At 45.8% G+C, this 14045-nt stretch overlaps 1 protein-coding gene across 4 annotated transcripts in view; it reads left to right on the top strand.

Annotated features, from left to right (window-relative positions):
* Positions 1-14045, top strand: part of ASTN2 (astrotactin 2) — a 604755-nt gene that overhangs the window by 120256 nt on the left and 470454 nt on the right. The window contains exon 1 of one of the 4 annotated variants that reach the window (XM_048822557.2): positions 5833-6084. The exons of the other annotated variants lie outside the window; for them this stretch is intronic. Coding sequence (XP_048678514.1) covers positions 5848-6084 — 237 coding nt within the window. The 5' untranslated portion in view covers positions 5833-5847. Of the gene's footprint in view, positions 1-5832; positions 6085-14045 lie in introns of those variants that run through there. 4 annotated transcript variants of the gene reach the window in all.

Genomic DNA, 14045 nt, shown 5'->3' with positions numbered 1-14045 from the left:
CACTGGGGAGCGCAGGCCACTGGCTGCACAGAGGTGGGAGATCACTTTGCAGCTCCCCTGGGACACAGACTCAGCAGTGAGGCTGCACCCAATTCTGACATAATGCAAGGACCAGGCCTGCCCCAGAAACACCCCAGGGCCTTGCCCCTCCGTGTGGGCAGGCAGGCTCAGCATCCAAGTGTGGAGGGGCTTAGTGTGGGGGGATGCAGGTGTGGACTGAGAGGGTTCTGTGTGGGGCAACCTGAGCGAGGCTGAGCACGTGGTCTAACCCCCGACCCAATGCTGTGGCCGGAGCGGGGCCGAGCCGCTTGGTGCGACTTGCGAGCCGATCCGGCCCATGGGCCGTAGTTTGCCCGCCCCTGTGCTACCACCATACAAACAAATAGCAAGGTGGAATCCTGCTGGCCCATCGGTGCAGAAGATTGGCCACTAAAGCAATGCAAGGTGTTTGCTTTCCAGGTGTTCTCCTCACCCCCAATATCAGGCAATGGGGTGTAGTGGTTTTCCCTGGCTCCCAATGCTCTGCTAGCTCAGATCTCATTCCTTTGGTAATAAGATCGCTGGGTCAGTCCCTGTTAGAACATTTAGAAACAAGCAAACAAAACTACAGCAGGGTCATTTCACACTCTTTATAGTTCCAGTTTTCGATCAATACAGCAAGAGGTCTAGGAGCACGGGTTACAATTTTTCAGTGAGATGGTTTAGCCTTGAGTATACAGCTAGCACACTGACAGGTGTGCTGCAGAACAAAGAGTCTTAAGATGGGTAAACAGTAACCCCAGATCTGGTACATCAGGAGAAAAAAACCCTTTCTTGCAGAAATCCTCATCCACATTGCAACACTGAGCTTCTGTAACATTTTGGAGACCTTTGATGTGGGCTTGGATAATGGGGACTGTTCCATTCACAGATCTCAAGTCAGCAAAGTCCTTAAACATGCTTAACCTGAAGGTCCATCCTTATTCACTAAGGCCTGGTCTACGCTAGAAAATTACATTGCTCAGGGGTATAAAAAATTCACATCCCTGAGCGGTGTAGCTAAGATGACCTAAGTCCCTGTGTAGACGGTGCTGGATTGATGGAAGAATTCTTCTGTCAACCTAGCTACCACCTCTATGAGAGGTGGATTACCTATGTCAGTGGGAGAATCCCTCCTGTTGGCTTAGGTAGTGTCTACACTGAAATGTTATAGCACTTAATAAACATATGCTTAAGTCCCACTGAAGACAATGGAAGTTAACATTAACTGAAGTTCTCTGTAGACCTTCGTCTCCCGCTGGAAATATACTGGATGCTATTTTATTTTTTGGGCAGTGGTGAAGGGATCATGAACCTAGGAAACACTCTCCCACCCCAGAAGGGGCTACAACTTGGCACGCTAAGCACATACTTTGCAAAGTGCTTTCAGATGCTCTGAGGAATGTGGGAGCGTTGGTAATATTTTTGATTCCTATGCATGCCTCACTTTCCCTCTGAGCTTTGCATTGCAGAGCGAATGGAGAAGGAGTTTCTCATGTAGCAGCCTGGTGGGAGATCATGGTCGCTAGCCAACTGAATACAGTCTACACATGTGAATGGAGTGACGGTGTCTTTCGCTCCCTTCTCTGCAGGGAGGCAGAGCAAAGGCCCTGAGTGGAGAACAAAGAAGGGTGACAGGTGGCTGTGCTCACAGACAGCTGAGCTCCCCAGAGGGACAGCACACACAGGCTGGGACTGAAGAGAAGGGGACAGAGACTTTCTGATTCCAGACGCCAGGTGTCAAATAAATTGTCACCATGTGAAAAGGCTGCCTGGTGTCACTGCAGATGCTCACTGAGAGCATTGCACCCGGAAGGGGTAAAACACAAACCTCCAGCAGGAGTCTGGCGCGGCTGGAGTTGCTGCAGGGAATCTCAGAGACGGAAGGGGACTGCTGGCACTAGTATGCCCCAGTTTTGACATCATGGAGGCCTTGGGCCTGCCCCTGTGGAACCGTGTGGACCCTCAGGGTCTGGCACACTGAAGGGGTGACTCCCAAGAGATTGCTTCCCGGCCGGGGCATAGATCATACCCTGTGGATCTGTGACAGATGCAAAGGGAAATCTCCTCACACAGCTCTGATTCTTAGTATTCTGCTCCAAGTGCCCCCACCCCTTTGGAAAGCAGTGACATTAGTAAAAGTTAAACGGCAGCTTCTGCTGCTACTTTACAGAACGCTCATTATACTGAAATATTTGCACTTAAAAAACCTGCCTAAACATATTTACACAATCGGCTGGATCGGTCCCAAGGCAGTTGCCAGCTATTGGCTCAGTAATAAACCTTTTAAAAAAACAACAACAACAACAAAAAAAAGAATGCTTTTCCTTCCCTTGATTTCCTAGGAGCACAATTACACCTTCCCATCAGTTCCCGGCTCCATAAATTGTTTTGAATGTCCAGAAATACATTTAAAAAATCCTATTCAACACACTCTCTTTTTCTCTCTTTCATGCCTTTTATTTACATGTATATAAGAGAGAGCAATATGGTAATCTGCATGCTTCCTGTGCCATCAGATATCACTTAGGGTACAAAACAAGGCTCTGCCATCCCTGTCTGTCTTGGGCTGCTCTGCATGTCCCCTGTGTTGTGAAGTCCCATAAATTTTCCCTCTGAGTCTTGTTTTCTGGGGGTTGTTTCATTCGGCCCCTTTTGCATGTCCCTCCAGCTGCCCAATGGCATCTCTCCCGTGGCAGCTGCTGCTTCTTCACGCAGGCCTCAAATATTTCCATCTTCTTTGCTGAATTACTTTAGAGAGAAGGGCTGTTGAACTGTCTGATGAACCTCGGCATTTGACTACAAATGTATTCCATTTAATAACGAGTATTTTCCTAAGGCATTTGCTTTTGAAGGCATTTAGTCGTCTGTCTGTCCCTTTGGTAGACTTCCAGTATCACAAATAATAATTACTAGGGCTGTCAATTAATTGTGGTTAACTCGCGCGATTAACTCAAAAAATAATAATCAAGATTAAAAAAAATTAATTGCGATTAATCGTGCTGTTAAGCAATAGAATACCAATTGAAATTTATTAAATTTTTTCGATGATTTTCTACATTTTCAAATATATTGATTTTAACTACTATACAGAATTCAAAGTGTACAGAGCTCACTTTATATTGTTTTTATTACAAATATTTGCACGGTAAAAGTGAGAAACAAAAGAAATAGTATTTTTCAATTAACCTCAGACAAGTACTGTAGTGCAATCTCTTTATCCTGAAAGTGTAACTTACAAATGCAGATTTCTTTTGTTACATAACTGCACTCAAAAACAAAACAATGTAAAACTTGAGAGCCTACAAGTCCACTCAGTCGTACTTCAGCCAATCGCTCAGACAGACAAGTTTGTTTACATTTACAGGAGATGCTGCTGCCTGCTTCTTATTTACAATGTCACCTGAAAGTGAGAACAGGTGTTTGCATGGCACTTTTGTAGCTGGCATTGCAAGGTATTTACGTGCCAGATATGCTAAACGTTCGTATGCCCCTTCATGCTTCAGCCACCATTCCAGAGGACATGCTTCCATGCTGATGATGCTCGTTAAAAAATAATGTGTTAATTAAATTTGTGACTGAACTCCTTGGGGGAGAACTTGTATGTCTTCGGCTCTGTTTTACCCGCGTTCTGCCATATATTTCGTGTTATAGGAGTCTCGGATGATGACCCAGCACATGTTCGTTTTAAGAACACTTGCACAGCAGATTTGACAAAACGCAAAGAAGATACCTAGTGAGATTTCTAAAAATAGCTACAGCACTCGATCCAAGGTTTAAGAATCAGAAGTGTCTTTGAAAATTTGAGAGGGACAAGGTGTGGAGAATGCTCTCAGAAGTCTTAAAAGAGCAACACTCTGATGCAGAAACTATAGGACCCGAACCATCAAAAAAGAAAATCAACCTTCTGCTGGTGGCATCTGACTCAGATGATGAAAATGAACATGCATCAGTCCGCTCTTCTATGGATCGTTGTTGAGCAGAATCCATTATCAGCAAGGACGCATGTCCTCTGGAATGGTGGTTGAAGCATGAAGGGACATATGAATCTTTAGCACATCTGGCACATAAATATCTTGCGACACCGGCTAAAACAGTGTCATTCGAATGCCTGTTCTCACTTTTGGGTGACATTGTAAACAAGAATCGGGTAGCATTATCTCCTGTAAACTGAAACCAAATTTGGTTGTCTGAGCGATTGGCTGAAGTAAGACTGAGTGGACTTGTAGCCTCTAAAGTTTTCCAATGTTTTATTTTTGAATGCAGTTATTTTTTGTACATAATTCTGCATTTGTAAGTTCAACTTTCATGATAAAGGGATTGCACTACAGTACTTGTATGAGGTGAATTGAAAAATTCTTTTGTTTTTTATAGTGCAAATATTTGTAATCAATAATAAATATAAAGTGAGAACTGTACACTTTGTATTCTGTGTTGTAATTAAAATCAATATATTTGAAACTGTAGAAAACATCCAAAAATATTTAAAGAAATGGTATTCCATGATTGTTTAACAGCACGATTAATCACATAATTAATTTTTTTAATTGCTTGACAGTCCTAATAATTAACTTGTGGTTCTTCACTCTGATTCTTTCTCCTTATGCTTTGCAAAGTTCATTTCCCTTTCTTACCATTTCTTCCGGGCAGCTGTCCGAAAACCAGCAGCTCTGAGAAATGCATTGGCTAATTGAGCAGAAAGCAGGATGTTCTAACATGTTGTCCAAGGGCTGGAGGCACAATCTGAATTGTGTTTATGTTCCTTCATCTGGAGATATGTGGTTTTTATTAGATTTTTTTTGTATTATTTATATGTGGAATATACAGTGGGAACAGCATTAATTTGCACTAATGAGCGGGCGATCCGCCGAGAATCCACTGGGGTTTTTGTAAATTAACAAGGAAGCGAATAAACACAATTATGAAAAAAAAAAAAAAAAACAGGCAATTGTTTTTCAACAGCAAATGTACTTTGTTCCCTGATCTGACTTGTGTTTAGTTTTAATTATTTATGATACTTCATAGTTTGCTACTTAATGTTGTGTAATATATTTTGTACAAAGTAATGAAGTCAGAGTAACTTGAGACCTTGCTTCAGCATCTGTTAAAACTTTATCGGGAAGAAGAGAGAAGCTTCTGGGTTTTGTCAGTGTGAATTATGGGGTACGTGAATTAGCAGGGTTCTGCTGTAATTATTATTATGTTTTCTCATTAGCATTAAGGTCACTCTCCTGTAGGCCCCAGCTGAGATCTTGGGCCCATAGTGCTGAGACAGTCCCCGAAGAACTTAGTCTAATTAGGCAAGACAAACCAAGGACGGGAGACGGGAAGGACTGGGTTCCTCATTTTAGAGATGGGGGATTGCAGTACAAAGATGAAGTGACTCACCCAAGGTGTCCCAGGGAGTGTGTGGTAGAGCTGGGAGTCAAAGCTCTGGCTCCTGCATTCCAGTGCAGTGCCTGTAAGAAGATCGTATTTCTCAAAGAAGCTGTGTGTTTTCATTCCTTGGTCAGTCAGTTTACCCTGTGTGCTTTCCCCCCTCTGGTGGTACCACCCCTGCCACATTCATTGGAACAGTAATACTCGCTTGGAGCCAGTTTACCCAGGGTGGTGGCTGATTGTTCCCAGGTAGAGAGGCTCTAGCTTAACCAGAAGTTATGGGCTTAGTGGAGGAACCACTGGGTGACATTCTGTGGCCTGTCTTGTGCAGGAGTTGGGACTAGCTGATCGTAATGGTGTCTTCGGGTCATGAAAGCTACCACTTCACGGCAGCGCCCTGTTGGCAATAGTTTGTGCTTCCTCCTAGCAGTGCCTGCCTGGGCTCCAACAATGGAGAGCGTCCTTCAGTGCCTGGACATGAGCCGTTTGGACTTCCAGCAATGCCCCAGCAGCGGTATCTGGGGCGTCAGAGGGTGTGATTCCCTTCGGGAGAGACCGTGGTTGAAGGAGTTCCTTTCGGGGACTAAGGAGAAGCCCTTTCTCTGCACCACGGAGGCCACCACCACCTTCCTCCCGAGCAGCATCGAAGGAACATTCAGGGGGCTCTCTGCCGTGAGCTGGGTGAAGGTGTGTGGAGTCATAATGGAGCTCTGGGATGGTAGTTAGTATCCAGGACAGCTGCTTGGTGGGAGGAAGATGATGGAGGTCCTCTCATCAAAAGGACCATCCGTCTGGCGTAGAGGGAACAATCCTCTGTGGAAAGGCTGGTTGGGGGGATCCTTGCCAAGCTCTTGTTGCCCTGAAGAGCTTCGGTGATGAAAGCCTAAAAATCCCAATCCCTGGAGTTTTTCATTCCCCAGCTCTCTCCCCTGTTTGTTTTCAAGTTGCTTGGGGCCATGCCAAGCCTCTTCAGCCATCCTAGTTATCGCTGAGCAGATACCTGGTTGCCTGTTTATTAGATGAAAGTTCCTGATTTGTACCAGTTCTTGTTTGTCTGGGTTGGTGGGAAAGCATGGGAGGTAGGGCAGGGCAGGATGCCATAAATGTCTTAGCAGCAGCTCCAACAGCCTTTCAACATGTTTAATGTCTGAACTAGGTTTCATTTGCTTGGGTCAGAGGGCAGCTAGGGGAAGTGAATGTGGTTACTGTGCTGTGACCCAGTTTAATGTGTCTCTCAGAACCAAGTACAGGAAATCCGCCACTGAGAGTTCATTCATGCAATCTGCTGCCTGCTTTTCAGAGTAGCAGTAGACTTTGGTAAGTAGTCCCCTGCAAACATTATTATTATTATTATTATTTATTATTATTTTAGAGCCAGAGAGGCAGGCAACATTAACGCTCCCTTTTGCAAAGAATAGCTGGGAAGGGACACTGAATTAGCTGCTTTTCTTCCATCTGTAGGACACTGATGTTTTCCTGACTGCTGTCCAAAAGCCTCTTAAGAAGGGAGCCTGGCCATTGTGGGTTAGAACAGCAGGGTTCCTGGGCCTGCTTTTTCAAGAGGCATTTTTATTTAAGCCCTTGTTTAAACAGTAATTTAAATATTAGCCGTGTTATTTGTATAGCCGTAGCACTTAGAGGCATCAGCTAGGTCGGGCACCGTTGTGTCAGGGGCTGTACAAGTGCGTAGTAAATGATGCTTTCAGATCTGTGCGGTGTAGAGGAGCTTTACTGTTGGTATCAGACTCTTTTCTATTACATTTCAATCTTTCAGTTCTTGACTTGAGAGGACTTCTTTTTTCTTACTTTGCTAGAAGTCTATTGATCGGTTTGAATGATCAGAGTAAGAAAAATCAGTGTGTGTGCCTAGAATGCACATTTCAGGTGCTTTTGGGGGGGGGGGGGAGGGCTTGGATAACTCAAGCTGCTTGAAAAAGCTTTGGTCTTATCCTGGACCTTGCACTCTGCTGGGCTGTCCACGTTTGGAAATGTGATCGTTAAACTGTGATAGCTAATGCATTTAAACTCCGAGTACTGATCGGGAAAATTGCAGTTTGTGCTAGCTGGTTCTGGTGAATCCTAGAGGGGAGCCGAGGGTTAACCCTAAACCGGCTGACCTGTTAAAAGCGATGATGAGCCCTGTCTAGGCTCAGATTTTAAAACACATTGGCTAGCAAGTTTTTAATAAAATCACCTTTTATACCTAGCCCACCAAGGGCAAGTGATTTGAAGAAATGTAGCATAGAAATGGTTTGAACTGTTATCCTCCCAAGATGTGTAGCTCCAGTTAGTGGCGTGTTCTGTTTGTTCAGCAGCTGCTTTTCTTCCGATGCCTGCATATAGACTATCCCGGGGAGACCATTCCAATGAACATCACACTGTACGTTTGAATGGTACGGACTGTCTGATTGGCAGGCTCACCTTGCCATTTGTCCCCAGCAAAACAACATTCAATGTATTTTTTTTTTAAATAAAACTATAGGGAAATGTGACTTTGTCTGAGATTTTTAATACAAATGGGTCTGGGATTTTAAAGTTTGTAGTTCCCACAGCAACTGTAACTGTTCTTGTACTTACGCTCGGCTTTGTAGGGCTGTGTATGCTATTAAATTTATGCGCTGTGTGCGTATGGGTGGGGTAGCGTATAGGCTAGATATCGATATGGCACACACATGGGGGCTGACTTAGTGTTACTGTGGGAGCCCTAATTCTTAAATTCCTGGGCCAGACTCTGCATGTGGCTGCACCAGTGTAAATCCATCTGCACCAGTAAACTTCAGTGCCAAATTTAGCCCCTTCCACTTATCTTCATGTTCCCAGCAGTAGAGCACTTGAGTATGTCAAGGCTAAGGCAGTTTTGCAACCGTTTGTTGCCTCTGGGCAGGGGTAGATGAGAGCAGGATAAAAAAGAGGGTGTCCTGTCATCATGAGAGCTCAGACCCATCTGAGTGTCAGGAGAGCTATGGAGGAATACAGGAAATAATACGCTTCTGTCCAAAGCCCCAGTTCAGTAAACCGTCCCGATTGGGCAAAGCTTTGAAGCATGTGCTTAAGCCCTATTGACTTGAATGGAACTTAAGTACATGTGTAATGTTAAGCACATGCTGCAGTGGGCTTTGCTGACTCCGGGCTCAAAAGGGGATGTGGACATGTAGGTAGAACGTGCCCTATTAGTTGATTGATTTGCCTCTTATCGTGTTTCATTGGGGCGTTTTTTTTTTGGAGAGGGATATGGTCTAGTGATCTGAGCTGCTGTTTGTTTTAAACCAGTTTTCTCTCTTTCACTGACTTCCTCTCTGACCTTCTGATGCCTCGGTTTTCCTATCTGCCCAATGGGGATAACAATACTTGCCAGCCATGCAGTTCTAGTGTCTCTTTAGCTCATTGTGGCTCTGTGCTATGCAAGGATTACTATAACTATTTAACATGAGAGGCTAATGCTATCCACTGAAGACCACAAAAGCTGCATGCTATCAGTGAATACACTGCCAGCCAAGGTGGGCAACGAATGTATCTTAGTGACACACAAGCAGAGCTAACTCTTGACATGTCCACCCCGAAATCCTTTAGGTACCGAGCTGATCGCTTCCCCTTACACCTAACTCTTCTCACTTCCTTCCCACCCACATCTCCAACATCGCCCATAAAAATCCTGCCCCATTGGCTGGCCTCCTCCCCCACAAACAGCCACGGTGAAAAGAAAGGCTTTATTTTGGATTCTTCTCTGCCACTGACTTCCTGTGTGGCCGTGAACAAGTCATTTAACCCAAGAACATAAGCATGGCTGTACTGGGTCAGACCAATGGTCTATCTAGCCCAGTATCTTGTCATCTGACAGTGGCTGGTACCAGCTGTTTCAGAGAGAATGAACAGAACAGGGCAACCTCTTGGCCTCAGTTTCTGCACTGACTTCATTTTTCTCAGATTCTCTACTATGGGGATGAAGACAATAACTTACCTTGCAGGGCGTGTGAGGTTTAATTAATGTTTGTAAATTCCTGGGAGCGCCTCAGCTGGAAGGTGCTACAGAAGGGGCAGAGTGTTGTTACCATTAGTGGCACAATGTGCTTTTCAAAGCCATTCCATACTGTTCAGAGATAATGTGGGTCAGCTGCAGTGGAGATCTGGGTGTAATTTAAGAAGGTGACTGTAGGAGAAGGAATGCTAGGATGGGCCTTTCGCCTGACCTAATAGTTCCTCTAGAGTTTGAAGGAGCTTGTGTAACAAATGTTGTATAGGGAAAAGTCTTCGGCCTAGGGGTGTGTGGAAACCACAGGATGCAAAGAAGGTCATGATACGTGGGAGCGTGTATAAGAGAGAGAGCATTCTGCTGAGAGCAGTCTTATTTATCATCATTAGTGAGCTGAAGGAAGGAGCTAACAGCACATTAATTAAGATTTGCAGAAGAAATAGCATTGGGAGATGTTGCACAGAGGGAAGATGGAGCCATAACACAAAGGGATCTTGGGGAGGGGGCTAATGTGGGCAGGAAATAACGGATTGATGTTTGCTCTGGAGCAACGTGAACTCCTACAGTGTATCTGGGCAAAATAGTCTCTGACATGCATGGCAGTTTTCCTCCAAGCTACCACTTGGTGCAGCTCCATCAGAAGTACCTGTGTTGGGAGCTTTGCTGCGGTGGCTTACCCCGCTCTGAGCAGGGTTTGATGATAGGGTGCTCGATGCCAGCAGTCCTGTCGTCGGTACCTCTGGTGGAGCTGCATTGGTGCTAATGTGCTGATGGAAACTTGAAGAAAAATGCTGGTGTAAGCACGGCCTGAGGGAGGGAGAGATCTGAGAAGCAGGAGGCCTTAGGGATGAGAGCCGACAGTCAATCTCACACGGCCTTGCTGTTGTTCTTACTAATTACAGTGCCACGTAGGAGCCCAAGTCATGGCCAGGACCCCATTGTGCTAGGTACTGTACAAACACAAACAAAAACACCCTTCCTGCCTCAAAGTGTTTACAACTGAAGACAAGAGACAGCAGATGGATCCAGACACATGGAGGACTAGAAGGAAACAATGAGACCACATTGGTCACTGTGATAGGAAGTGATCTCAGTACACCAGCATTGCCTAGTCTTTTTCAGCCATCTCGGCAAAGGAGGGGTTTTGAAGGAGGAGAACGAGGAGTTTTTGCAATGTGGTGTTGTGTCCAAACAAGCCGATACGATTTGCAGGTTGTGTATACAGAAGTACCACACCGCAGACCAGGGAGCTGATAGACCTCTTCTGTGGGCTTTGTCTACATAAAGCTTTGGTTGTGCTGTACCTCAAGCTAACTGGTTGCTAGTTAATTAACACTGTTGTAGATGCTCCCAAATGTCGGCATCTGGTTATGGTTTGCTCTAGGATTCAGCCTAGGACGAACTATGACCAGGAACAAATGTTTCCTGGAGCAAACATTTATGGAGTGTGAACACTGGAATTTACAGCCACGCGAGCTAGCTCTGATTAATCTGGCAATCCGTTAGCTCAAGTGACATCGAGTCCAGAAGCTTTAGTGCAGATGTAACGCACATGCACACAATGCAGCGCTTTGTTCTCCCGCCGTGGTGGCTGACACACAGATAGAAGTTATTGAGTCTGCTGTAGTCCTAACTAAGAGGGCTGGCTGCTTTTAGGTCAGGTAGGAAAGCTCCATGTGTTAAGATCTAGAGGTGTGAGGTTCGATTTCCCTTTTAGTGATGTCCAATTCTGGACTTAGGGTATGCCTTCACTACGTTTGTAGAATGGGTGGGGAAAGAATGAGTCTACACTACAAAGTTTTGCCAGCCTCGCTATGTTGGCTTGGAGTGTGGGGGAAAAAAATCCCCCTCCCTACCCCCCAGTAGACCTAGCTATGCTGGCCAAAACCCCCATGTAGTCACGACTGTGCCGCTTCTGTCCGCATGCCTGGGTGGGAGGTGTAGTTGTGCCAGCAGAAAACCTGTTAGTGTGCGCTGTATCTGTGCTAAGGGGCTCACGCCGGCATTGGCTCCGTAGTGTAGACAAGCCCCGCCTTTCCCCTGCAGCCCTCCGTCCAAGCACTGTCCACCTGGGAAAAGAATATTCACATGCTCCTGTCCCAAAGGTCCACTTCTCCGATAAAAATGGCAACCAGAATTCACTGCAGGTGAGACAATTTCAGGGGCAACCCTTACTCTTCCTTCTCTCTGAGCCCGGGCAGGGTTGAGAACCGAATGCCTTCAAGCCCAAGAGAAGGCAAGGCCTGGGCCCTGTATGAGAGGCCTGTGTCTATGACAATACCCAAGTTACAGTCTGGACTGATGGATGGTGGTGTCCCCTCACTTCCCCATCCTGGGGTGCCTTTTGCACTGCTTCGCTCTGAAAGCACCCACTCCTGGTCTGCTCACACCCAGCCTCCAGCATGTATATCATTCCCACCTAAACTGGATGAGCTGCACTAGCTCCTGACTTACACTAGGATACCAGCAATCTCCCAGTCCCAGACTTTCCCCCAGATATGTGCGTTTGTACTGCCCCGCACCCTCCTCGACAATACATGTTCTTCTAAAAACTGTCATTTATTACTAGAGAATGATATATGTACAAATCTTGTTATCCCAAATGGAGTTTCCCTAACCCTTCAATCCAAACACACTGGTTTAGCTAAAACAACAAAAGAGATTTATTAAGTACAGAAAGATACATTTTAAGTCATCACAAGTAATGAGGCACATAAGGTGGAATTGGTTATAAGGAAATAAAAGGTAAAACACAACTAACACCTGACTTAACAAGCTAAGTGACTACAAAGCAAAGGTCTCTCTCACCGCATGTTCCAGCAATGTTACTGGCTAAACCTCTTTCAGGTGGGATCTCTCCCCCAGTCCAAAGCTGCTTCCTTTGTTCTTCAGGTGTTGACGAGGCTGTGAGTAGAGAGCCCGGGAGAGGTGATGGGGTGTCTGCCCTCTCCTCTTAAAGCCCTTTTTCTTGCACAAGACTTGTATCCAGCTGATGTTCAGGAGACCGAAAGTCTGTGTGGCCAGGGGCCTTAAACTGCTTCTTTGTCAAAATGTAGGGGTTTTTTGCCCACACCCTCTCGCCTGGGAAAGAGTGACCACTTAATCAGGTGGTGGTCTGTTTGATCTCATTGACTCTTGCCTGAAGAGTTGGCTGGCCTTTTCTCTCTGGGGAATTGTATGTGACTGCCCTCCAGAACACGTCTTGGTAATATCATATGGTAGAATTTTATATTTTTAACAATGTTGCCACACATTTTACCAGGACAATAACAATCAGCAAATCATGAGTTTTCAAATGGTACCTTCCACAGTATGCTTTATACAGAATTAAACTTAGTCTCGTAAAAGGGGTGAACATAGGGGTACAGACTGTCACAGTGCTGTATTTATACTACGTAGGGTTGATCTAGACATGTTATAGGATATAGCAGAGGTTACCATGGTGTTTCTAACACTGGGTGTTAGCATTGAAGCACCTTGCTATTGGGAATCTGTCAACTATCCCTGATAGGTGTACACCCAAATTCATTGGTACCATTGAGTGTTTGTTTCTCACCCACGGGTAACAATATTGTCATCAAGGACTTTGTAGCTCATGTAAACTACACAAAGTCTCACTCCGCTTGCCAGGCAGTGATGCGGGCTTGGAGGAAGCCCTCCTCTTTCTTTAATCCTTTGAATCAAATCTGCTACCCACAGATTTCTTGTCTCCCACATCCTCCACCAACTGCTGAGTCCTGGAGCTGCATTTTGTACAGGTGACTCATTTTACTCTTTCAAACTCTGGTTCCCCTTCTGCCATACCCGCTCCGCATTTGTGTTCCCCATCTACGTGGCCCAGCTGCCATCCATGTCGCGGGAGTGGAGAAGTATTTAGCTGGTTCTAAATGGACACCTGTGGATGCCATTAAGATGGCTGGGCAGTCCCCCCAGAGCTCCTGCTACATCTGGCTGGCTTCACTTTTCCCCCTTTTCCAGTGCTAAGCAGTAGCTCTCGTGGTCTGAGTTTACCTCTCCTTTCCCTGACGTCCATGGTGACGCCCAATTCCCAAGCCACCTCTGTTCCAGGTAGACTTGGCTTATGCCCACAATCCCTAGAGTCCTGGAGCAGGGGGGAGAGCGGTCCCCTGCGCTCTCTGTGTGTTGGCAACTTGCAACTGCATTGCCTTCATCCTGATCCCCTTATCCCTGGAGTCTGACTTGTGAGCACCACGACTGTACGCATGTCCATGCTCACCCCAGGCCTCAGCAGCAGGAGTTAGCATCGGGTGTTGCCTTCATGAGGGCTTCAACCAGTCCCTTGTGTTGGATGAGCTGAGGAAGCCTGCTCAGAGCACCCTCACGTCTCGGCGGTTCCATTCCCCTTCGGGACTCGGCTGACTCTGGGGGCACGGAGCAGTGCAGGGAGAAGGACATTACGTGGGAGAATATGCATGTTCACAGCTCGGAGGATTAAAGGCCTGTTCTTATCACTGCAGAACAGAGTATTATAAATCCAGCCTTAGAATACCCAATCCCCTCGCGACTCGGCCATTGTTCGGGAATATTAAAAAGCCCTGAGACAGAAATAATCAGTTTCCAAATGACACATTGTCAAATAAAACATTTCTCATATTATCCATTCCTTCCCCTTTCTCTCTCCCTCTCCCTCAGTTGGATAATTTAACATGAAAAATAG

The sequence above is a fragment of the Caretta caretta genome, chromosome 16, assembly GCF_965140235.1.
Source record: "Caretta caretta isolate rCarCar2 chromosome 16, rCarCar1.hap1, whole genome shotgun sequence".
In the NCBI taxonomy this organism is placed as follows: Eukaryota; Metazoa; Chordata; order Testudines; family Cheloniidae; genus Caretta; species Caretta caretta.
This window is presented reverse-complemented; position numbering and strand designations above follow the sequence as displayed.